Source organism: Actinia tenebrosa, unplaced genomic scaffold (genome assembly GCF_029948245.1).
Source record: "Actinia tenebrosa isolate PJP-AT-01 unplaced genomic scaffold, QUT_ActTen_1.0 PGA_scaffold17__23_contigs__length_9995812, whole genome shotgun sequence".
Lineage (NCBI taxonomy): Eukaryota > Metazoa > Cnidaria > Anthozoa > Actiniaria > Actiniidae > Actinia > Actinia tenebrosa.
The window spans coordinates 3,449,737-3,475,355 of NW_028292577.1; the positions used below are offsets into that span (position 1 = coordinate 3,449,737).

The 25,619-nt window shown below is 36.9% G+C and overlaps 3 protein-coding genes across 4 annotated transcripts in view; 1 reads left to right on the forward strand and 2 right to left on the reverse strand.

Moving 5' to 3' along the window:
* The window catches only part of LOC116302431 (BAI1-associated protein 3), a 31,868-nt gene extending 23,106 nt beyond the window's left edge, over positions 1 to 8,762 (forward strand). For both annotated transcript variants that reach the window (XM_031711721.2, XM_031711720.2), the window contains exons 24-36: positions 201 to 305; positions 698 to 913; positions 1,810 to 1,878; positions 2,668 to 2,747; positions 3,280 to 3,346; positions 3,793 to 3,834; positions 4,444 to 4,515; positions 4,605 to 4,688; positions 4,957 to 5,035; positions 5,529 to 5,567; positions 5,992 to 6,112; positions 7,035 to 7,252; positions 8,384 to 8,762. In XM_031711721.2, coding sequence (XP_031567581.2) covers positions 201 to 305; positions 698 to 913; positions 1,810 to 1,878; positions 2,668 to 2,747; positions 3,280 to 3,346; positions 3,793 to 3,834; positions 4,444 to 4,515; positions 4,605 to 4,688; positions 4,957 to 5,035; positions 5,529 to 5,567; positions 5,992 to 6,112; positions 7,035 to 7,252; positions 8,384 to 8,472 — 1,281 coding nt within the window. In that variant the 3' untranslated portion in view covers positions 8,473 to 8,762. The remainder of the gene's footprint in view (positions 1 to 200; positions 306 to 697; positions 914 to 1,809; positions 1,879 to 2,667; positions 2,748 to 3,279; positions 3,347 to 3,792; positions 3,835 to 4,443; positions 4,516 to 4,604; positions 4,689 to 4,956; positions 5,036 to 5,528; positions 5,568 to 5,991; positions 6,113 to 7,034; positions 7,253 to 8,383) is intronic.
* Positions 8,763 to 10,136: 1,374 nt separating this feature from the next.
* Positions 10,137 to 17,068, reverse strand: LOC116302435 (uncharacterized). Its single transcript, XM_031711724.2, has 3 exons — positions 15,522 to 17,068; positions 13,214 to 13,460; positions 10,137 to 11,516 (listed from the first exon to the last, which is right to left on the reverse strand). The coding sequence occupies exons 1-3, from the start codon at positions 16,956 to 16,958 to the stop codon at positions 11,008 to 11,010; spliced, it is 2,193 nt and encodes a 730-aa protein (XP_031567584.1). The 5' UTR covers positions 16,959 to 17,068; the 3' UTR covers positions 10,137 to 11,007.
* A 2,777-nt stretch (positions 17,069 to 19,845) lies between these two features.
* LOC116302437 (uncharacterized) lies at positions 19,846 to 24,896 on the reverse strand. The gene is made up of 3 exons (XM_089031766.1): positions 24,495 to 24,896; positions 21,493 to 21,792; positions 19,846 to 20,994 (listed from the first exon to the last, which is right to left on the reverse strand). Exons 1-3 carry the CDS (start codon positions 24,721 to 24,723, stop codon positions 20,828 to 20,830), a joined length of 696 nt encoding a protein of 231 aa, XP_088887892.1. The 5' UTR covers positions 24,724 to 24,896; the 3' UTR covers positions 19,846 to 20,827.
* Between the last annotated feature and the right edge of the window lie 723 nt (positions 24,897 to 25,619).

The following is a 25,619-nucleotide window of genomic DNA, read 5'->3' on the forward strand; positions in this document are numbered from 1 at the left end:
AATCTTATCTGAAGTGCTGCTCTCATATGCAGTCGCCGCTATTAGTGTCGTCACGCAAACGCTGACGGTTACGCGGCTGCGTAGGAGAATAAAAGTACATCACCCGATTTTTTTTATAGCGGCCAGTCCATGCTGAGGGTGTTTTTCCTGGGACCGCGTTCCAATTTATTTTCATAACATTATTCTGGACATCTCTCCAGATCATTTGTGTAAATGCTTTATATTATGCTGACTTGGTGTTCGAGAAGATGATCAAAGAAGACTTCTATGATAGCGACCCAACACAGTTTGATGTCAGTGAGCAGGTGAAGTCTATCACCATACATGATTCTTATAAACATCCTATCAATATTATTAATCATTGTCATTACTGTTGATCTCTTTTCTTGTATTATTTTTTATTTTGTCTGCCATTTTCTTTGCCCAGACAGCACTATTCAAACTCTTAGACTCAAACGTCGAAATTCACATAAGCTGAATCTAATGACATCAAAAAAGGCCACCTTGTTATCCATTGCTTCAATTAGTTTCGGCTGGTGTGAGTTCGACGTTTGACCTGGGCTTAATTGAATAAATGTCTTCCATATATTTCCAGTTGTAAGTCTAATGACCATTTCCGGTCTTCGCGCTAAGCGAGTTTTAGCATAGTTGACTATGGTTTTAGTAATGACTGACAAAACATTGCCTTTCCCTGTAGCTTTGCGTGACCTTGAATGATATTGAATATATTCGCCTGTGGTTAGAAAGACTTCCTACGATTCTTGGCATAGATCAAGTTGTTTCCGCCATGACACGCGCGCATGGTGAAAATAGCGGGAAGCACGCCAAAACGTCAATAGATACTGTGATTAGTAGTGCCGATGAAGACATGTTAAACAAGATTGCTAAGATCATCGGACATATTGGACAGAAGGTAAGGATACAGGAAGTGAAGAAATGCAGGGTCGCTTACCATTTAAACCAATCCACTTGGTTAGAAATTCATTCCCTAATTGTACGAAAAGAGCGGGAAACTTCGACTTGCTACAAATGGTACACGCGTCTACCTGAAGAACCAAAAAGAGCGGAAAACTTTGACTTGCTACAAATGGTACACGCGTCTATCGGGAAAACCAAAAAGAGCAAGAAAAGGGGATTACCTCAATCGAAGTCCGAGTTTTCCGGAACTTCCTCAATGATTCATACCATTTGTTTTCCAAACGGAATTTCCGTTTCCATCTTCTCGAGTTTTGCTAGATGTCAATTAATATGTTGTATGACATTGATGCATGGACACATGCCGAAATACAATGTCATGGTAGCACTTTAATTGACGTCGAAAACCTGTTTTGTCGCGACGACAAACTGCACGATTCCATGACGCGTGCTATCGTAAAGGACCGTAACTCAAACCGACACAGCCAAGTGAGCCTTTTTTAAAACATTTTATACAGAGGCGAGTGGTGATTATGAGACGTGTTTTTAAACTTTTATACACTCGACGAAATTACTCGATTCTGATTGGACAAGAGGAGTACAATTAAATCCCAAATTGTACTCATTAGAGTCCCAATTAAGTTGCTCAATTTTGTTGAGTGTATTATAAACAAAAAAATCGCACAATCTCCTTGTACAATTCGGAATTTATAGATACTCGTGGTGTTTTGAAAGTTCTCAAATTGTACTCGCCCAAAGGCTCCAATTTTGAAAACTTCACTCGTACCTATAAATTTCGAATAGTACGAGAAGATCGTGTGATTTCCTATACCAACGATTGTTCATGTGACGTATGGTTTTCAGATTAATTAAGTCAATTCTATTTTACTTTAGATGGCTGTTGATATCAAGAAATTTGTGATTCAGTTGTCATGGGAACAAAATCCAAAGCCTGCCGATGAGGTAATAATGCTATTCAGAATCATATTTGGTTTTAAAAGGACTATTGGACACTAAAGAGACACGAAGAGAGATATTGGAAAAATTGGGACTTGCTTTGTGTAGCGAGCTTTATCGTATTCGATCTGGGTTAGGGTTTTTGTTTTGCAGGGTATTAATTATCCTCGGCTATTGTTGTATTCAGGTCTTTATGCCTCAGTTGCCTTGCAACACCAAAAAAAGAGTCAAAAGTCTTTAGTTTATGCATTGTTGTCATGGTTGTGCTGTGCACATTGCATTTCCGTTTGCTATAAACAAGGTTATCAGGAGTAGGACTTTGGTTCAGACTGGCATGTCAACATGTACCTCGTGGTATCTAAATTTGAAATAAGTCAATGTTGCGTAGCTTTGGCTATGTCAAGCATGGCGTTCTGGCCTATATTTGGCTCGTTTTGAGGCTGGGCATGATAACTTGGCGGGCCCAGTCTACACCAGATAAACTCAATCACTTTTAAATTTTAATTGAACTTGAAATATTAAAAATGCACCGACTGCAATGGTTCAAAGATTACGCTATTTATTCAGGAAAAAGTAATACAAGAATCAATAAAATGTCAAGCAAAAACTAAAAAACTAAAAGGTTTTCAACACTTTTAGTGCCATTGTTTAGCTAGGAAAATATGACCTTATTTTAAGGAAAGGGATTTATTTCAATTATATACTTAGATATTTATATTATGACTAGAACTACTGCAGAGAAGCAGTGTGACAGTGATTCAAGGAGAGTTATTATCTTTTGATTGTTCGTTCCAGGCCATAGGTCCTCTCTTGCAGTACCTGGACGATGATTTAATGATCTTGAATAAGAGCCTCATGAAATCTGTGTTCAAGGAGTAAGTACGAGTAATAAACGTTACAAATTCGCAGTGCCCCTTTAAACTTCTTCAAGCTTTTGCCTTTCTTTGTTTTTTTAACTTTTTCATTTTATATTTCGATACACACGAGGTATTTTCAACATTGTATGATCAGCCTTCAGCAAAATAAGTACGGTTTTTACCCTCTGGTTACCAGCCAAAACTGCAAAGTATTATGGGTATTGGAAAGTAGAGAAATTCAATTTTGCCTATTTTGTTGGTCTATCCGTGGTTTTGGCGGGAATGTTCGCTCCAAAACGCGTGTACTCGTCCCTAGCTCCAGCTCAGTCTAGTGCTCTCGCTACGCCATTGTGAATTGCGTCGTTGTTGTTGTAACGGGTTGAAGCACATTCTTGATGTGAGGTTCTTGACGAGAAAATCAGTTAAATGTCTTTACCACTTGTGTGCACCGAATGCACTACCTATCGCGGTCCGTGCCCGCATGTTATCTATAACCGTACTTAATTTCTCAGAACGTTTAAAAAAAAATTCATTATCATTTTCTCCACAGAATTCTGGAGTTCATGTGGGAAGTCGTTGTAGAAAATTTTAGCGACATGGTGAAGTCAAGTCGTGGGGTATGGTTCTTGATTAACTTATCTTCATTTTCACTGATTAGTATCAGTATAGAACGAGAGATTTGATTGGTCTCTCCTCTTCTCTCCCCCGCCCCAGTCCCGCTTGTCCCAGAGCTAACCGCTAGGGAATAGGTACTATAGCCTTCATGTTTTTGCTTCCTTTTTTAATTAAAGTGAAGGCATTTAAACCATGAAATAAAAAAAGTTAGTCAACGTGTAATAGTCAAATACACACAAAAGAAAACAATGGAATTAGGGTCTACTAATGAGTACTAGTCTAATATCTATTGCACGGGTTTAATGACTTCACTCTACCAGAGAATTTATCAATGACTTACAATAAAGCAATTGTTTCGCTTTTACAACTATATGGCTTGACAGGCTCACCCCCAAAAACGTTTTTTTTCTTTTCTTTTTAATGTCACTTTTTACTTTCATCTTGACAGAACCCTCCTGAGTTCTTCACGAGACTTCAACAATCTATTGAGGTAAGAATATTTGAATTCTGAATTACATCTAAAACTGTAACATTTCAATAATCAAAATGGCCTTGCAAACCGAATAGGAATGAATAATGTACACCATATTATATCCGTCCTTCCCGTCAGCATGTTACACATTAATGATTTTTTGAGTTCAACAAAAATCTTTCTTTTGCTTTCCTTTAAAGTAAGTCAACCAACATGGTGGCCATGTCGTTTCTTTTTTTTTTTCCGGGAGGGGGGGCGGCATCATCGGAACCTAAGTTTAATAATAATTGTCGTTTACAAATGTCGCGTTAAACCGTATGACAAAAGATTTATTTATTTCTTATGAGCAATGCTAATAATTAAAAAAGGGATTTACTCAACTGTGGCATTTCCACAAAGTGGCTCTTATTTAACTAACTGCCAGTTGGGATTATTTATAAGTTTATTTTTGCGGAGGGAAGAAACACCTTAGAACACGGAGAACTAAACACCTCACAGTACAGGAGAAAGCCAAACTCTACTTAAATTTACATGCGACAGCCCGGGAATCGAACTCGGTCGCCGTGGGGAGAGACGAGCGCCGTTACTTCTCATGAAGTACAGTAACAAGTTTCTCTTGTTTAACAGATAATCAAAGCGTTTTTCCACGCCGATGGCGTTGGCTTGCCCAATGAGCAACTGACTGGAGGGCTGTACAAGGTATGTCCTGTTCATTTGAGTACTTGAACCATGAATAGTTAACAAAATTGAAGAAACTGTTAATTGACTACAAACTTTATTTTTTCAAGTCTCTGCAGACCACCTTGACAATTCGCTGCATGTCAACCAATGAGCTGATTCAGATGTACTTCGTGGATTTGTGTGAACGTCAGGTAAGAATTCAGGGGAGAATGCATTGTTTATGACAATGGTGAACTGATGGACGGACAGACAGACAGACATTAACGGCTATTTACTGGATCTCCTCAAACCTTAAGATTTCCCATGGAGAGAAGAGATAACTCCTCCTGTCCCAAAAAAAGTTAAGGTAACAGTTGAGCTGCTAATGACAATGGAGGTAACATGCCGAGACACTATCCCCCATCCTGCCCAAAACCCCCTTCCCAAATAAGGCCTCTAACTTTTTTTCAATTTCATCAGGACAAGTCCACGGAAACGTATGGAGCGGTAACAATCCGAGCACTCTACGACAAAGAAAATCGGAAGTTACTAGTGGAAGGTCAGTATGTGATACGTATTTTGATAATGAGAAACCAACTCATCTTGCATGGGTTTTCTCGAAACTCGAAAGTCTCTAAACTTAGGGTCAGTTTAAAATCGCCAACAAGAGTTGCACTAAGTTCGAGCATGTTTGAATTTGCGGCTGCGATCTGTCGCCATGTGAAATTGCCGTAAAATATCCGGGGTTGCGATTAAATCGCGCGACAAAGTTAATTTTCCAGACGCTCTGTTTTCGCTTGTACCACCGAATCGTTTTTATAGCATCCAAAAAACGTCCTTGCTGTGCTGTGTAAGTTATGAAGCTTTTGGGGGATTGGAAGATAACTCGAGAAGTTTTGAGAAGCGCAAAGCTTCGTGCTTCTCTTGTGTTCTGCCAATCCCCGCGTGCTTCATAACTGCACACGCACGCGCGCGCTTTCTGTTTCTTAGTTCTAAGGGTGAACACTGACGACGGCGATCAGTATAAATCTAAAAGGTTGCTTTCTTTTCAGTATTAAATGCACGAAACCTGGTCGCCTTAGATACAAACGGTAAGCTCAGTAATTTTACTAAGGGATTTTTAAACTAACTATATGCACTGACAAACATGTATCTTTTCTCGTCTCATACACTCAACTTGAACGGTACTTCCCATGTACCATCTCTGCTCTCAGCTCATTTGTTCTATGTTTAAATCCGGCAATGATTCTGCAATTGAGTGTATATGATTGTACCTCGACATCCTTGAAATTATTATTTTTTGGGATTGTTTTTGTTTTGCTAATCTTAGTTAGCTCCATTTTCATCAGTTCTAGTCACTATACACTATCAACTCCACTCTGTTTTTGTTTGAGGTTGTAAAAAACTTTTACTGTAACATGAGAATTACGAAAATAATTTCCAACATTATTTTTGGGTAGTTTTTGCTTCCATGGATAGTTTCAAATCACTTTATACCAACTGTTAACTTTGCAGGTTTGTCGGATCCCTACGTGGTGTTACGACTGCAACCAGCCCATATATTTGGTCGAGAAGAAAGAAAAACTAAAGTGGTCAAAAATACGCTTTTCCCTTTGTTTGACGAAACGTTTTCATTGTAAGTCGAATATTTTTGTTGCTATATAAAGGCAGTGTCACGCAGCTTGTCACACGGCTTATGCAAAAATTTCATGCTTCAGCAGCATGTCCCGCAGCTTGTCCCGCAGCTTGTCCCGCAGCTTGTCCCGCAGCTTGTCCCGCAGCTTGTCCCGCAGCTTGTCCCGCAGCTTGTCCCGCAGCTTGTCCCGCAGCTTGTCCCGCAGCTTGTCCCGCAGCTTGTCCCGCAGCTTGTCCCGCAGCTTGTCCCGCAGCTTGTCCCGCAGCTTGTCCCGCAGCTTGTCCCGCAGCTTGTCGCGCAGCTTGTCCTGCAACTTGTCCCGCAGCTTGTGCGGCTGCGAATCCTATACGTTTTATAGTCGGTTTATTTTAGAAAGATTGCAATGCATTGTGGATTGTTGAGCTTTAAGCGCTTGATGTTCGAAGTTCAGTTACAGTTTAAGATAATTTTCCATGTGACATAAATAATGGAACTATATATATATTTATTTTTTACGGTCATGGGGGAGGGGGGAAGGGGGGCTGGTGTGATTAGGGGTGGGCACGTAAACAAATACGGTATTTGCGGGGGGCACCCAAAATATGTATAAACAAATTAAGTCTGTTCAATAAGACTTTTCATAGTTTAAGAATCGATTACACTGCGCATGCGATTTTATCCCGAATTTCTCACCTTTTGTTTAATTAAGAACAAAAGAAGGTTTAGACAATAGAAGGTGAGAAATTCTTAAACTATGAAAAGGCTTATAGGAGGCCACGTAAAGAAATTCAGGTCGGGAAGGGTCGTACATTTTTATACTTACAATTCACAAAAAAAATCTCTCTCCCCTCCCAGAGCTCGTAAAATTGAGCGGAGCCTCATATTAGCTGTGTACTCTTCACCGCGGTAAAAACGTTACCTTTACTTTTCTTATATATTTCAGCTCAGTTACGCCAGAACAATGTAGGATGAAAGGGGCTTGTTTGTCCTTGAGGGCCTTGGATTATGATATGATCAGTAATGATGATATCGAGGGGCAAGCATTTCTTCCACTCAATATCTTGGCTGGTCTAGACTCACCTATGCAAGGAGGATTCGCCAATGAACCACAGATAACCCTTAATCTTATTCATCCAACCCCTGATGGGGTGGCCTTTGAAAGTAAGTATATATGAACGTCTCATAACAAATGCTGTCCTTTATATTCAACTCTCGACTTTCACATCCCCATAATGCCTTGCGTCTTTGGGGGGTAACCAATCAAAAAACTGTCCCAAATTGAAAGGTTTCTTAATTGAATTTATACTATACCTGCTTTTATCTGTACAATACTGATTATCAGTTTATTTCAAGTTATTTTTGCGTGTACAGATCATCAAGAGTTTTGGTCTTACAGAAAATGTATTGACTTACGAAAAAATGTTTAAAATTTACCTTAAACGTCTTCAAACTTCTATCTTTTTCTGTTTTTTACTTCATTTTATCTTTGGATACCAAACAAGGTATTTTCAACATTGTCTGATCAGGCTTCAGCAAAATAAGTGGGTTTTTACCCTCTGGTTACCCCCCAAAGACCTAAAGGATTATGGGGATGTGAAAGTAGAGAATAGTAAATAGTAACTGGTAATCGATAAGGCATATTTGTAGTCGTACAGTTAGTATCTTACCTTAGCCTTGACTTCGTGTTGTGAATGGATAAATTACTAAAATACAATGGACATTTGAACCAATACGGCACCCATCTTGATTAATGGAATGTCGAATGGGCTACTTGTAGAAAATGTATAAAACATAAAGTGGTGGGGTAACGGTTAGGTTTTCAAACTTTTAAAGTCTTTGTGTTTGGCATATTTTTCCAACTACGTAGCAAATTCAATTGAAACCCTGGCCTGACAGCCCTACAGTCTATAAATTTTCCAATATTTGCACCCTGTCGGTATCCTATTCCTTATTAAAAGAATATAATTCAAGATGGCTTCCGTGGCCTGTTGGTAAAAAGGTTTATTGGGAGTCGGCATTTCACGAATTATATAACGGCTGTTTCGTACTGTGTATACGTGTTGTGTGTCGGTACCGTACGTTTCCTATGGTACCAATATCTCTGTCTGGTTAAGTTATGGATCGAAATTTTATCACTTGCTTATGACAATAGACAGTGGGGGGGGGGGGGGGGGGAGGAGGACACAGCTGGACTGATGATACTATAATAGCCTTATATCTGGACAGATGATAAAGCATGAAATTGTTAAAGTAGTATCATTTAAAGCTATTTTTATTCTATTCTGTCTACAGTTCTTGAATGTCGAAAAGACAAAGAAGCTGAAACATTCGTCAAAAACGAAAAGCTGACCTACGAAAAGATACGCAGTGCACATTCTTAGGTGCAGTGATCTTCTTTAAATTAGAATATATAAGATACGGTTAAATTTATATAAACGCTGTATAAACTGCTGGTAAAATGGTCCAGTGTTCATATGATGAGGACAGCCTTCCTTCTATGTAATGTAAAATCGAGAAAAGTTTTCATTAATCGTCAGTGTTACAGCATGACAACATTCTCAAGGTAAAAGTTGTCACTGGTTAAAAAATAAATTAAGGTTTAAAAAAATAAAGTAATATGATAAACTGAAACTTTTGTAAAGAAAGAATTCTAATAAAATGTTCAACATTACATGCTTAAAATATTGCTGAATCATGGCCTTAACCCTGTGAGAAACGGGAACCAAAGGTCTAAGCAATTTATTTATTTTCATAGGGCTCCTGTTGATAGCAGTACTTTTGTTACTGAAGGGAATATCCTGAAGAAATAAAGGTTTTCATTCATTCATTCAATTTTGTACCGCTGGACTGCACGCATGCTATTGCTTAAAGTCCGCAAGATAATAAACCATTCTAAAGTTGAGGAAAAGATTAGGGCCGGATTTGAATTTTTTTATCTGTTTTAGGAGATGTATTTCCAAGATGGCGTGTATTTCTTCCCCCTAAAAAAGTCCCACATGTCACTGCAATACTACCAAGATCCATTTTTTCCCCTCAACCTAGAAATGGCTAATAAACCCCCTTGAACTTTGGCGTAATGTTTTCCCATTTTCAGACCACGGACTGACGGAGTCGTTCCCTCGAGAATAAGTTTCTTCGTTTTAGGTTTAAGCTGTATCCATATTTATGTCTTCTCATCAACAACTGTTTAAACAAGAAATGAATACTCTAAGATATGACACGTGATATGAAATGGAAAACATCCAGTCGCACCCGCGAAGAAGAGCTGTCGAGATTGGCCAAAACAAACGATAGTTTTCATTGTCGACTCGTTCTGTTTTGTTCCCATTGTTTCTCGTTCTATAATTTTCATCCAATTGCGTTAGATCTTCTTAGAGTTGCGACGTTGTCTAAAACATCACGTCCAAGTTGAAAGGTTATATAGCTCTCTCGCATCAACTTCTATTGCCCTGACAAAAACATGTAACTTCATCATTTACTGAAGCACATGCAGCCCAAACAAGGTTCATGTGTATGATTTATAAGGGAATGTATGGGAGTTATGATAAAGTTACGAAAATAAAATGGTTCACTCAACAATTTGCCTCCAAACTTGCTGCAGTTGTTGCTTTTACTTTGTTCAGTTTTCTGGCGAAGATTCAGCGCGATTTGAGGCCGTTTAGTGGCTTTTTCAAAATCCGCTCTTCTCTACCTAAATAATTTTTATTCAGTATTTGTTTCACGGGTTTAGCTGGACGGGGCATTAGTATTCCAAGACTGACACTATTTTCAGGTCCCCCAACACATTCCCACAATGCACGTCACTGCAATACCAATTCGACCCACTTTCCCTCAACCTTGGATGGAATGGCTTTGCTCGACGCTAGGGATTGTACACCAATCAACATAAGAGGAAATAAAATTTATTGACTCAAACATTTCTTTGAAAAAATAACAATTTCAGTTATTAAACCACGAAAGAAATGTGTTTCCTTTTGCAATCTTCGATAACTGATTGTTCTATAATTGAACATGTTTATAACCACATAAAAAATGATGAAGGATTTCAATATTTAAAAAATAAATAACGTCTTTTTTGTTTGCTTGCTGTTGATAATTATATTCAAAAGAAGCAGTAAGCAGCAATGGCTTCTATTTTTTCCCTTCTCGCTGATCAAAAAAATTCAAGCCACGATTTTGGAAAGAGTCCACCTCTCATTTTCTTGCCTCCATCTTGAAAGGTAACCGTGCATCAAAGTGAGAACGGCGATGAGCTTCGATGATAGAGACGTGACAATAATTGTCCAAAGAGTATAAAAAGGCCTCTGTCATTGCAAGCTCACCGTTGGTCTCGCTTCGATGCAAAGGCACGGCTACCTTCGAGATGGCGCAGGGAACTGTGAAATAGAGTGATTGTATTTAACCCGCGAAGAAATAGTAGTACGCATAATAGTTACTGTAGTAGTAGACTCTAAACTCATTGTTTTCTTTTGTCTTCCTATCAACTAGTACTAACTAAATAGCGTTTTTTTTCTTCCACGGGTCAAATAAAAACACTCTATAAATCATCTTTCTTCATAGTTTTGATATTTTATACACCTAATTAAAAAAACATATTCGGGTTTGAGAAGGTCATATCATCGAAGCTAAGACCGAAAAGGATTTTGGGTACTCCGAAATGTGTATTATATTTGCATATAGACATGTAAAAATGCACAGTAGAGCAAAGTCGGTCGACCTTGATTAACAACATGCCAAAGCCATGATGCATAAAATGTGCACAGGAAGGGAAAACTGCAGTACGCATGAGATTAGCATAATTGTTTGTCTTCCCATGCTCCCTTTTGGTCTTAGCTTTGATGATATAACCTTTTTTTGAACCCGACAACGTTTTTTCAATTAAGTGTATGGTGCATAACATTATTGTAAGAGTATTTCTACACAGTATCTTGAATATCAGCATCTTCAAACTGTCCAGAATGTTCAATCTCAATAATTTTTGCAGCAGCTATTCTTGGCTTGGGATCAGGAACTTGATGGTGTTTCATATAGACAGAGTCGTATTGTGCACTGTGTGTATAGGCTTGCCTGGCCGGTGGGTAAGAGGATATAACATCTTGTAACTGATCTCTAATAGGAATATGTTGTGGATTGTGTTTCCTCTGCAGTCCATTTGGCGTGTACAGCTTCTCTCTCCAAACCTCCTCAGTTTCTTTGTCCCAGTCTTCAGTCCCTTGTGGATCGTGCGAAGAACCAGATATAGTGATGTCATGATTGTTTATAGTCGGGGATGATTCCGAGGTTTGATCTTGTGGTGCTGCATCTTCAAAAAATAAGCTCCATTGTTCCTGTAATGGCTGGAATGTGACGGTCCTTTCATGGAGGGGGACGGGAGAGGTTTGAAATCTTCTGACATAATCACTGTTTTCTTGTCTGGTTTCAGGTCCTTAGAACAAACATCAAACAGAAGATTATTATTTTAGGTCTAAATATTTATTTCACATTCTCTGAAACATACTCAATATCTTAAAGTGCCTATGAAGTGCCTACCTGCACTGATTTTACATGAAGTAAATAGTCGAATGGTAAAGTATTTTTACATCATTTGAGTACTGATGCATCTTGGAGATGTTAAGGTTTATACTTCCAGTATGCTAATGATTGTGATGTCATGGGAGGCATTTGAGTTTATTATTTGTAAATTGAATCACTGATTACTATGAGAAAACAAACTTCCAATAACCTTTCTATGAACCCTGAGTAAGACAATAATGTTTTATACAGGATATTTTACTGCCCCAAAAAAGGTTTGTATATTTAATAATGCCTGCTTTGACGTCACATCATTAACATATTTGAAGTATAAACCTTGATATCTCTAAGACGCATCACTCAAATAATATGAAAATATTTTAGCATTCAACTTTTCACTTCATGTAGAATAAATGCTGAAAATATTGATTTATGTGTAAGGCACTTTAATCAAATTTTACATTTATCAGCATCTGCTTTATCAATTTATTATTAGCCCTCATTATTAGATTATTAGCCCTCAGCCCAACTACCAACCTGGGGGACCAGAAGCTGTTATATTTTGGAATATAATGCATCATAACAATGACCATCTGAACTATGGTAACTGACAAAAACCAAATTGAATAGATCTGTGGGTTTCATGAACAGCGAAAACTCATGCATAATTCATAACTTAGACTTTACTCATTAGACCATACGTGTCACGAATATGGAATTTACACTTGATAGAGTTTTGTAATGTCACTTTCATGCTCAGTCAGTCCAAAAAGGCACACAAGTTAAATACAGCATGCTAAACCAAAGACAAGGGTGTTGTCAACAACACCTAAGTCTTCATATGAAATTGAATGCACCTTTGTCTCTGATAATGTCCCCCTCATTAGTGTTCTTATGTGAAGATCTCATCCTTATAAAGTAAGTATTCTATATGTAACAAAATTCTAATGAGGAGGACATTATTGGGCATAAGGTCCATCCGTGTGACCTGTTATGGTAGCTCAAATTGGATCAAAGGTTTGTAGAAGAGAATGCCAAGATCACGGCACATTGCATATGGTATTTATGTAGTGGTGTTTAATGAACAAACAGGATTGTTTTATCTGGTTTAAATACACCTTGCCTCAGTGTAGCCAAGTGGTTTTACACATGATAAAACACAATCTGTGAGTCTATTGAACAGCTTCAAAAACTCATGAATAATTCACAAACCTTTGATCCAATCAAAGGGACCATACAAAAAACATATGAAGAATACTTTATCAAGTATAAAGGTGCAAAAATATGATGTAAGTGGTTGATCCAATTGGATCAAAGGCTTATGCATTATTCATGAGTTTTTTGAACCAGGTATTTTTCATTCAACTTTTTTCTCTGAGATCTCCAGGCCCCCCATCACCATCATGCAAAACCCAGGATACTATACTCCCCTTCGATCCTGAATAAGCCATGCACTGAGTGAGTATGTAGAAATTATTGCTCATTTCTGTTAATATAACCATGGTACCATCATCATCACACTACAGTGTGACAGAATATAGCACAGCAATTAATCTGAACTCAGAGTTTTCCAGTTCAAACAAAACAAAGCCTCAGCTAGTGGTTATTTACCTGTGTGGGATCTCCAGATAGAAAGCCCCCTTCTCATAGCCATTTCCAGAGCTCTTTCATTGAAGTACAACACTTCAGTTGACTCTGAATTATCATTCTCTAAATTGTCTTCCAGCTCTGCCTTTTCAATCAAAGATGATATGCTTTCTTCCTCTTCTTGTTTCGCACCATAAAAGTCCACTTTGTCCACTCTTGATTTGCCTCTCCAGTTATTTTGGAGATCTGGATTTCTTGGTGCATATTGTACCTGTCAACAAGAAATGAGATTTACTGTATATTCTCTTATCAAACTCATTAATAATTCATGATGAAAACACAACAGAAATCACGACCGTGAAGAGTGTTGTAAATCTGATACAAAACTGTGTTCATTTGCATAAACTTTAAGTTGGATTTTCTTGGCCAAATTCACTTTAATTTTGAAAATTTTAGTGAAACACAAAGGAACTAACCTAAACGTTTGATAAGTCATATACAGTGTTCGTGTCCGTGTTGTATCAGATATACAATCACTCGGCTACGCCTCGTGGTTGTATATCTGATACAACACGGCCACTCATACTGTATACATTGTATATTACATATAAGAACTTACTAATAATTTATTTATTATATATAAAATTGAATTGATAAATGATTTAAATTATTAGACTACAGCTTTAGTCTTCACATAGGAATCTTGTCCTGTTGATGATTCCCTATGTTAGGTATTCGTATATAGTTGCAAAGTGCAAAATTAATAAATAAATACAATAAGTTAATTGATTACAGTGAAGAAACTTGGACCATGAACGCTTGACTTTATTCATAATGATATTTTCTGAGCTTTTTTTTAACTGCTTCAAACCCTCTAAGGCCTAGGGCAAATGTCGAACTTGCCATGCACCGAACTTAATTACATCAAAGAATGCCGCCTTATTATCACCTGATATCCATTGTTTTTAATGAGTTTGGTGCATGGAAAGGTCGACGTTTGCCCTAGGCCTAAAAAAGTAGGATTGAACTCAAATATGCTGTGTTATCAAAAAACAACTTATTTCTAAATGATTCACTCAAGGGATGCATGTTAAAAAAAGTAGTAAAAAAGCACAGAGTGTTCATGGTTAGAGTGTCCTCACTGTAATAATCATAATAAGATTATGTGTGGGACTAAGTCATTTTCGTATATGAGCTATACAGTACATGTGTAAGTTTCAACAAAAGGCTAATCATTTTGAAAAATGGTTGCCCCTGGTTACTAAAAATAGATACCACAAGGACTTGTGGAATGGAAATGCAATTATTGCAAATATAGGCTTTGATTACAAGGGAAGAAATAATAATATCAGTTGAAAAAACATAGTTCTTCCACGACATGAAAACAACAAGATTACAAATAAACATTTTAGCAGCATGTTAGCATGTCCGCCTAGCTTGGCTTGTCCGCATTTCAATCCCAATGATGCACGATTGTGACGTAATCAGTGGAAAGCACAATTCCACACAATTCCAGATATTCTGAAAACTCCTGTACATAAACCCTGGGAATATCTTGTAAAAAGGGCTTTTTTGATGGACTTTATAACAGGAGACTCATATTGGGAAAGCTGGCTTTATATAAACTGACGAAAAAAAGAGTTACCTATTCCTTATTAGGTGTTATCAGAATTTAAAACACTCAATAATATTTCATAAGCTTATGGTCCAATTGGAGCCACCATACACGTCACATGCATGAACCTTTATACCTGATAAAGTCCTCTTCATTAGTATTCAAGTGATTTTATATAAAGACACATGTGATCTTTATATAAAGGCAACTCAAATACTATGAGGATCAGGGATAAAGTATGCATCCAAGTTTAGATGAAGACATAGAGCTTCATCAAGGTCATAGTCAACCCTAATGATCTTTGACTAACGTGCCTGTCTTTGCCTTGGCACGCCATATCCAACGTGTGGGAGCTTCTATTGAATCTGGTTGCGCATGCCCCTGACGTCAAATCTCTATCGAAGTATAAAAATACATGTTCGTGACGTGTATGGTGGCTCCAGTTGAACCAAAATCTTATAAATTGTTCATGAGTGTTTTAAGCAGTTCAAAAAACTCGTAGATCGTGTTTTATCAGGTATAAAAGCACTCTTACTCGTTTTTTAAACACTACATAATGAACAGTCAAGATGACAGGAAAGGGAGAAAGGAATCATTAATAACTGGAAATATTTTTGCTTTGGCAGACTAGAGGGTTTTTATAACTAGAAGGGCTTACATATGGAATTGTATGTTTTGCAACTATTTGCATTATAATAATGTTATTATTGAACTCACCTTTGTTGTAAGTTTTGGGACTTTATCATCTTTAATTCTGAGCTTATTTTCATCCAGATCCAGTCTTTGAAGATTCTTCAGTTTCAACAGGACTTTAGGGATCTTTTCCATTTTGTTAGAAAACAAATCCAGCGTTTCTAGTTTTTCCAGCTTTTCAAATGAATCAGGAAGTTCTGTAAGACTATTAGAATCTAGTCTCAACTCCACCAGGCTTGTCAATTCTCCAAAATTATCTGGCAATGCCGTAAGTTTATTTTTGGAAAACTGGAAAAACCAGAGCTTCTTAAGCAAACAGAAGGAATCTGGTAGCTGGTTGATACGATTTTGTGAAACATCAAGCCACTCAAGATTGACTAGGTCTCCAAAGCTCTCTGGAAGACAAACTAACTGGTTTTCATCAAGGTGTAACTTAGCAAGGAAAGTCACTTGGCTGAAGGTGTCTGGTAACTCTTTTAACCAATTACCATTTTGAAATGCTCTGCGTTCAAGTTCACAGATCGTACTACCAAGATGGAAGGTTGCAAGATTTTTCAGTTCACCCATGTTGTTAGGTAACTCAGTCATCTTATTCCCAGATAAGTCAAGAGACAACAGAGTTTTTCCAGATGCTGAACAAAATTCAGGAGGTAAAGCCATGTCAATCAATTCATTGTCAGACAAATTCAGTTCTATAATGCTGTATAACTTTTCAAACCATGGAGGAAGTATCTTAATCAAATTGTTGACAACATAAAAATATTGCAAAATCTCAGCTGACTTAAATTCATTTGGTAAAAACTTGATACGGTTTTCAGAAATGTCAACACTGTACAAACATGAAAGTTGACTGAATGAATCTGGTAAATCTTCAATATGGTTTTGGTTTAAGTTCAGGACCTGAAGATTGGTCAAATCTCCAATCAGCTGAGGTAGTATTGTTAGTTTGTTGTCATTCATCTCAAGTACTCTTAAACTTTGTAGGCATGCAAAAGACTCTGGTAAACAATGCAAGTCGTTTTCGCCCATTCTTAATTCTGTGAGCCTTTTAAGGCCTTTCCCATATGCCTCGCTCCATCTTTCCAGCTGATTCCCGACAACATTTAAAATTTGTAGGCTGTGGAGTTCCCCAAGGGTCTCAGGCAGGGCCTTCAAGCAGTTTTCATTCATGTGGAGTTGTTTAAGACACTTTAGATCTCCAACAGCGTTGGGCAAACTAACCAATTGATTTCCAGTAAGGTAAAGTTCTTCCAGTGTCGACAGCAACCCTATGGCTTCAGGTAGGGTATATATATCATTGTATTCAAGCTTCAAAACAGAGATTTTGACAGAAGATTCTTGCAGTTCCGTGAACCATTTGACTGGTATCACGTCAAGGTCGAGAGAATCCAAACACAGGCAATCTCCATGGGTTTTAACCAACTCTTCCAGCTTTTCATTAAATGATTTTTCACTATCCATCACCTGACAGAAATATCGTTCTGTTGAAATTATAAATCCTCTGAAAGAACTGGAAAATATACACTGTAATAAATTTGTAAATCACGGGCAAAGTTTGACGCACGTGTCCCTTAAAACACGAAGAGGCAGCAGTAGTTGTGCATCGCGGTCTCACTCACAGGAAGCCCACGCCACAGGCAGCCCAAGCAGTGTTATTGAGGCCTGAATGAGTATTTTTTTTAAATACTTCGAAATGTAAACATTTTTGTCAATAAACTTATCCTGATGTAAAATTACCAATATATGAAGGTTTTGTTGCCTTCCGATGTCATTTAAACGTTTTTTCATCATTGAAAATACCTCAAAATGATCTCAGAGGGCGACAAACATTCGTATATCGGTATTTATATCGGTGTACATTGTATGAGAAACATATATGTGTGTGATTGAAGGTGCCAAAGCGTGGGCTAGCGTACCGAAATGTTCGTTTATAAAAGCGAGAATGTATGAACCCAACAAATAAAACAGCCTTTTCCGTGCTTTCTTCAGTAACAGAGTTCAGTAATAAAGCACACAGGAAGTGACGTAAGCATGAAAGAAGGGTAGGGAGACTTCTTGAGAGATTTCGGGACTTCCTGAGTGCTTTATTACCGGACAGGAGCTCGCGGGAAAAAGCTGTTTTATTCTTTTAATTATATAATAGCCACTAATCGTATTTCGTTATTGAATTTATTTTACCCAGAAAGAAAGACGGTCGCATGCAGGACCTGTCAGCAATATTGTCCTAATTCACTATGACGTCACATCAAAACAATCCTCAACAATCTATTGTTTAAACGCAAAGGATCATGGTCGTCGGAGGGGGTCAAATCAACACAAATTCACCGAAAATTGTTCTAAAACCCGTATCAATCCACGAAGAGAAGTAGAATAGCCAGTAAACGCTCAGAATATTTTTAGTACATATTAACACATATTATATCTGAAAACCATGCCATCTTAGATATACAATGGATATATATGTTTTGTGGACGCGGGGTTTTCGTGTTTCTGTGTATATATTATACTTTATTTTCTCTTTTCTTATATTTATACTCTTAGGTTCTTAATCGCAGATTTTAGTATAGATTTTATTTAGATTTTTATAGATTTTATATTGCTGATCACCGGTTCATACCAGCTGTTCTATCGTGTCCAGCTGATCGGTTTTTTAAATCAGGGTAAATAAAGATATTACTATTATTATTATTATTATTATTATTATTATTATTATTATTATTATTATTACTATTCTTCGCGAACTAATGTAGTTAGCGTGTTTTCGATGCTACGAAACCTAAGAAACCATAAGAGGCGAATGTATAGGCCAACACTGAGATAGTATGAGCTGCAGTAAAATCAGCAAAAATACGGTTCTAAATTTTAACAAATTCCTATGAATTATATACCAAAATGTTCAGGAAAGCCCGGGGTTTTCAAATCCACTTCTGTTTTTTGACAGGTTCTGTTTTATTTCAAGGAGAGACGATTTTCTAGCTTGACCCCGGTTATGTCATGCATTTTCTCTTGTAAAGTACATCTAATAGCGTACATTCAACTCAAAAAGTACAGTGGTTTTTTTCAATAGAATTCCATCTAAACCATATAATACAGTCCGTAAATAGTTGAATTAACTGAATCCACTTCTGTTTTTTTGCCTAGATAGTCATTATTTTGAGAAAAAATCCAAAAACCGTGTTTTTGAGACATAATTTGTATGGGCTCACATGAGGGGCGTGAGCTTGAAATCGTAGCTGACCAAATATTAACAGATTTTTTCTGATGTTAGCTCTTATTATTCATTAATGAAGATCTAAATTTTTAATTCTTATCGTATACGTTTTTTTCTATTCCATTCCATTCCATTCCATTCTATTCTATCAAAGTTGTTAAAGTTTCGTACGCATGCTAATAAACTTGTATATGTTGTGATATGTCGTTTAATTCATGTCAAATAAACCTTGATTACAGAGTCATGTACTCTGGGTTAGACTCATTTCGTGTCCAAATGTTCATAAACACCAATGGTAAAGTAAAGAAAGCACTACAACGATAAAAACACTTTGCAATTCTGCAGACATTCACTGGAACATTAATATTCTACACAAAATCGAACGCTGTCTAACAAAGTCTATCTCTAAGCATCATGTTTATTAAAAGGAACAGAATTTCATAATTTCGGCGCTGCATTGTTATTGAAACTTTGAGCATACTGCTGTTATTTGTTTTCGTTATTTGTTTGTTTTATTTGTGACCAGCTGTATGCATACTTGAAAACAACGAGCAGTTAACTAACTGCCAATCGGGATTCCGGCAATCACTTCATAGCACAATGACAGCTCTACTTCGAGCTGCAAATGATTGGTCAATTAATATTGACAAAGATAACATAAACGGTGGCCTTTGAAACAATTAATCACGAAAATACAAAACCATGGAATTGACCGAAATGCCAAGTTAATGGAAAGCTTTTCGTGTCTGTTCAAAATCAGAGTCTTTGATGATGCTTACCCCATAATTTTTCTTCTTTAGGTATCGTTCAAAACTAGCTATAAAATCCCGTAGAGAGCTTGGTTCGTAGTTTTCATTGGCTGGTTCTTTCTTACGGACACCGAGGATGAATTTACCCCTTTGCACAGTTATTTTAGTACTACTCTTTTAAATCTTATGATAGAAATATTCCTTGTTACCTTTTCTATACATTTACAATATATTCACATACAGTTGACCCTCTCGTAAGCGACCACCCCGGGACCAGGAGAAAGTGGTCGCTTACGAGAGAGTTAACACAGGAAGCCCAAACAATGGGAATCCCAACACAGGAAGCCTAAACCATTTATAATTTGTAACTCACGTGTAAACAACTGTATCAACGATTAAACTGTTTTAATCAAAACTCTGAATGTGCTATATGTTAACAGTACTGTAATTGTCAATATGAGGTAAATTACTGTATTTCTAATGATCTCTTACTACAATAACAATAGAAATCTTTTAACACACATGGTACTGTATTATGTGCTGTTAATATGCGGGAGAGGAAAAACAATGAAAAATTCCAAAATTTTAACCCCAAAGGTGGTCGCGGTCGTTTATGAAAGAGTTTTTCTTACAGAGTTTATATAGGAAACAAAACGGGAAATTCAAAAGGTGGTCGCATAAGGGAGATGGTCGCTTACGAGAGTGGTCGTTCAAAGAGAGTCGACTGCATTAACTTTAGTTTAAGCTATATTTAATTCCAAGATTTTCACTCGTATTACTCGTTATTGAGATAACACACTTAGGAATTTACTTATTCTTTTAGCTAATCAATCAAAGACTGACACCTGTCATAGAGTTATTGTAAATAGAGCTCAAGTAATTAGTTGAACTTACAGAGAACGCACAGAGAACACAGAAAGTAGAATAAAGATCCTGGGGCTCGTACCGAGAGCGGTCATCCCATAACACTTATTTATTATATGACCGTGAATCTTAGAGCCTGGACACTAGCAAATCGAGCAATCTGATTGGATAGATCGCATCGCGGACCGATCTAGATTCTCCGGTATTAACCGGTCCGATCGCATATTAATCTTACGGCGAAAACATTTTGTCCTTTTCAATGAAAAGTGGTCATATATTAAAACTCTTATCAACCGAGCTTGGTCGCTGCGCTCGGTCTGTACATTCCGACCTCCGTCAAGATTATCCCGTACAGACCTCCCGCTCGGTTAATAAGATCTAAATAATAAATAGCCTTAATCTCTCCGCACATGGATTATCAAGCTGGCAAGTAGTAAAAGCGTGAACCAGGATTTGGTACTTTGTCACTAAAATTACATTACTAGAAAACTAGAAAAGTTACTATTTCAACCCATCATTCCGGCGTCGCAACCGCTAGATGGTGGGAATGTCGGTGCACGTCCAGTCACGTGATTAGGTTCTTTACTTCTCACGTGACCTTGGTCCTCAGTGTAACTTGTCTCCCCTTGTCCAGTCTCCGGTATTGACACTTTGACAATTCTTTCAAAGCAACCTAAAATACAATTGTGAACAAAGTCTTTTAAAATAATCAAATATTGAAATCTAAGGTTGTAAGTTGGCATTTCGAACGAGAATGAGATGTCTGATGATAGAAATGGAAATGGAAATGGAAATAACATAATAATAATAATAATAATAATAATAATAATGATAATAATAACTTTATATATTATTTATATAGCGCATTATATACAATATTCTAAATCGCTTCACATTAATAACATACATGAAACAAATATATATAGAAAATAAAAATAAAATGAAAAAAAAATTTACAATAATCTTGTGTAAAATGTTCCGTAATTTCCATCTAAAACTTGTGGAAAATAACTTTAAAATAAATAATGTTAAATAAATAATGCGCAAAACAAAAGGATGCGAAAATTGACTAACTAAATGGATGCTGTAGAAATGCTAAATGTTCAAAAAAGATAGGTTTTCAACTTTTTTTTTTTTTTTTTTTGTTGAATGTTTTTATATTAAAACAAACCTTTATGAACGCGTTCTTGAGTAGTAGAACGGCGACGGCGGTTCCTTCTGCACAAGCAAAATATAGCTAGACCCAACAAGAACACTACCATTAGGGCCATCGAAACAGGGATAAGTATGGCGCTGAAGTTAAATCCTTCTTTGCGTTCCTGATATTCCACGACGATGTTAGTTGGGACTAACGTTGCTTGCTTGGTGGGAGTAGTTGTCAAAGTTATCGTCCCAGGGGGAGCTGTGTCTTCAGTTGACATTGAAACTGTGGGTGGCACTCGACTCACACGAGGTGTAGTCCTGGTGATGACTGCAAAAAAGGATACCAAATTAGGGATTAGCCAGACTCTAGGCTAGCTTCATAATAATGAGAATAAAATTGAAATATATTTAATGAAAGATAGCCAATTTTTCGATATTCTCGTAGAGTTATTAAGCACAAAACAATCCGAGTCAAGGATTTGGGGGAAAAAGAACAATTGCGGAATTGGATTGTTTTGTGCTTGATCCCTCAACGAGACTATCTAAAGCATTGGAAAAAATTGCCCATACATTTGGAATATTTGCTCTTTTCGGTCTTTTTCCTCTCTTTCCAAAGCAAAATGTTGTCCTTAAAAGCAAAGTTATATAGCACTAGTAAACTGCGTGACACAACATCCTAAATGACCCGTAAATCTTCCGTTCTTTCGCTAACTAGTAGTTAGCGAGTTTTCGAGGCTACGAAACCTAAGAAACCATGAGAGGTGAATGTATAGGCCAACAGATAGTATGAGCTTATAAAATCAGCAAAAATACGGTTCTAAATTTTAACAAATTCCTATGAATTATATACCAAAATGTTCAGGAAAGCCCGGGGTTTTCAAATCCACTTCTGGTTGTTGTTGTTTTTTTTTTTGTTTTTTTTTTGAAAGGTTCTGTTTTATATCAATGAGAGACGATTTTCTAGCTTGACCTCGGTTATGTCATGCATTTTCTCTTGTAAAATACGTCCAATAGCGTACATTCAACCCAAAAAGTACGGTGGTTTTTTTCAATAGAATTCAATCTAAACCATATAATACAGTCCGTGAATAGTTGAATTAACTGAATCCACTTCTGTTTTTTGCCTAGATAGTCATTATTTTGAAAAATGATCCCAAAAACCGTGTTTTTGAGACATAATTTGTATGGGCTCACATGAGGGGGCGTGTGCTTCAAATCGTAGCTGACCAAATGCTAACAGATTTTTTCTGATGTGGCTATTCGGAATCCTAGTTAACCACAATGCACCGCGCCCCGAAAAAATGGAACTAACGCAGCAATTTCTCTGCCAAGCACTGAAAATGACGGTATTGTAGATAAAGTTTGGGAATCCATCGGTCCATCGGTTCCATCGGTCTTTTTATTCCTGATCCTTAATGTTTTTCGCGAGATATTATGAATTTTTATTTTATGAATTTTGGCAATGAATCTACGTTAGGCTTCGAAAATTGCGCAGACTACCAGTTAGACGACCGAACGGAAACTTCGTTCTCACCATTTTGGTATGTATTTTAATGGAATTGCTTGAAAAAAGTCAATTTCACTTTTGCACTGAAGTTGTTTAGTGGATTGGAGAGTTCAATATATGTCGTATTTAAACAATAGAAACTTTTGGAAATTCACGGTGGATTTTCTCTTCACACGTGATCGGAATCAAATTTGTCCATTCGGCTTGATAAAATATAATCTTTTCAGAGTATTTTGGTATATACAGTCAATTCAAAAAATGTTGTCGTCGACCAACTCAAGCCTACGCGACTGAACCGAAAGGAACTCTGGGTAGCAATCATTGAAGCCGAGTTGACTCCATAATTTTATCTGACTAGTTATGCCTGGTTTACAGCACGAACCTTCGTAGGCGAGCGGGAAGTGTCGAAGGAGACGTTTTTTAATGCCTTCATATTTTTGGAATTGTGAACTGAATCATAACAAATTTGTTTTTCTTTCCCTAAACCCGAAGAATGCATTTGATGGATGTTTCTCGCCATTATTATCTTATTACTAGCGGGAACAATTAATTCAGAACGAATATTTAACTGCGTCAGTGATTTTTACCCATATTCCTTTCGGTCCAGTCACGTAGGCTTGAACCGGTCGACGACAACGTTTTTTGAATTGACTGTATTTCACGTTTATGACTTAGGTTAATTAATAAATGAAGTCCATGTCACTTTAGCTCTGTTCAACCTTTTCTTTGTCCTCATCAACTAATCTGTGATTTTCATTGAATCCAACCACACATCATAGTTGTGTTAGTTTATAATTAGAGCTCATTAAAGTTTATGGTCTAAAAATTAATATACCGCAAAAATGTTTCATTCCTCTTAACATCCTTTTAATACGTCACTAGGAAATCCGGTGGAAAAAATTTAGCGCTGGCTCAGCATTTTTAAAGAATACGACATTTGTAGAGATAAGCCTTTGATATTAAATTTCCCTTACAAAGGAAATCCTTGACTAAGCACTTTATTTAAGCACGTGAAGACCTTGCGGTGTCTACGAAATCTTTCTGATACTTGTTTAAAGAACGGACAACTATGAAAAAAAAATCTCTATATTGATATTGCTAAACTTTATAAGATAATGGAACACCTTTTTTGACAAAACCTTTTTTGATAACATTTTAATTATTTTTTTCAGAGTTGATCGACCGAATTCAACGTACTGACCGGCGCTAAAAAAAGATACGATCATATTACCGGAAATGATGTTATAACTAAACAATTTGCCATGCAGCACTTTTCAAACCATTTACTTTTCGGAGAACAAATATAATATATAATTACAGGGATTGAAAACAACATTTTGCCAATATTTTGAATCAATGTATTGCCTTATATGCCAAGTCTTCCTATACTGTAAGTGATAGTAAGACTTGGCAAAGGATGCCTTAAATTATTATTTTAAATTACTATTTTGGGTCCAACCAGAACAGCAAATGCTATACAAAATCTTCCACATAACATCTAGGCCAATGAATAACAGACATACCTGCCTTATAACACTTGCAAACCGATACACACTTGGTCCAAAACATGCTCCCTTCTCTGGCGAAACAGACTGAGCAATTGTGACGAGTCATAGCTACGTCATCAAAAAACTCTCGTTCTGCAGCCTTACATTTCACTTGTGGACTCGGAGAACCATTTAGAACAGTAAATAGTTCTGAACTGATAACGGACATAACAATTAATAATAATTTTGGCTTTAAGTGGTCCATTCTCGAATCGTAAAGTTATTCTTAATGACCTTATTCCCATGTCACTCCTATTTAAGCGGGCCGACCATGAGTCCTCATTACCAGGATCAGGTGGCACGTGACTTAATCGACCAATCACATTCACAATCATAGGCGACAAAAAATATCACAAGAATTTCATAGTCGTCGTTACTTAAGAATCATTACTTCTCCCTCATATTACTTATCATGAACTCATATATTTTTACTGAAGGTTGAAAAATCATCTTTATCGCTTGTTATCTGGTTTTACGATAGCTAACACGTCTGTATTTATAAATATTCGGAAGCTTAAATATCGAGGTGAACCCCGGTGAACCTCTTACCGTTTCCACCTATCAAGCATATTTTGTCAAGATCCGGGGATTACCCGCGTAACGCTACTATCCTCATTCACATGAAAACAGCACCACTCAATCGTTTCCGATAAGACACGAAATCGTATTTTATTATTTTTATTGAATTGGATAATTTATCGGCAGATTAATGAGAATTGTCATATCGAGACTCGTTATGGACTAACAATTCAGCTCGTTCACAACCTCAAAATTTTGAGAAACATTGGAGGAATTGTCTCTCTTTCTGGAAACCCGGAGCACTACAATTTCTAATGTCCAACCAAGGCATTTCAGCGTGTGGATCAGACCCCTAGTCAGTCAGTGGCGGTAAAGCAGTCTGTCTGATAGTCAATATCAAAGTCCCAAATAATCAAAACTTTCCTGAGCCAGTGAGAATATAAAATATATGGAAACAAATACTTTCATGTTCACGGTATATAACTATTATAGAAAAACTATACTGAAAATTTACAATGCAGTTTATCATAAGTTTGTCATAACCTACAAAACAGTTGCGAAATCCATCAACATTCCACTTTA

What these genes read in the sequence shown, in the direction of transcription:
- LOC116302437 (XM_089031766.1), bottom strand. Translation starts at nt 24,723, where the DNA reads ATGGACCACTTAAAGCCAAAATTATTATTAATTGTTATGTCCGTTATC. An exon ending in TTGCAAGTGTTATAAGGCAG is followed by an intron (nt 21,793 to 24,494) that starts GTATGTCTGTTA and finishes CCTTTTTTGCAG; the next exon opens with TCATCACCAGGACTACACCT. An exon ending in TCAAGAACGCGTTCATAAAG is followed by an intron (nt 20,995 to 21,492) that starts GTTTGTTTTAAT and finishes ATTGTATTTTAG; the next exon opens with GTTGCTTTGAAAGAATTGTC.
- LOC116302435 (XM_031711724.2), bottom strand. Translation starts at nt 16,958, where the DNA reads ATGGATAGTGAAAAATCATTTAATGAAAAGCTGGAAGAGTTGGTTAAA. An exon ending in TCCCAAAACTTACAACAAAG is followed by an intron (nt 13,461 to 15,521) that starts GTGAGTTCAATA and finishes TCTTGTTGACAG; the next exon opens with GTACAATATGCACCAAGAAA. An exon ending in TATCTGGAGATCCCACACAG is followed by an intron (nt 11,517 to 13,213) that starts GTAAATAACCAC and finishes GTTTGTTCTAAG; the next exon opens with GACCTGAAACCAGACAAGAA.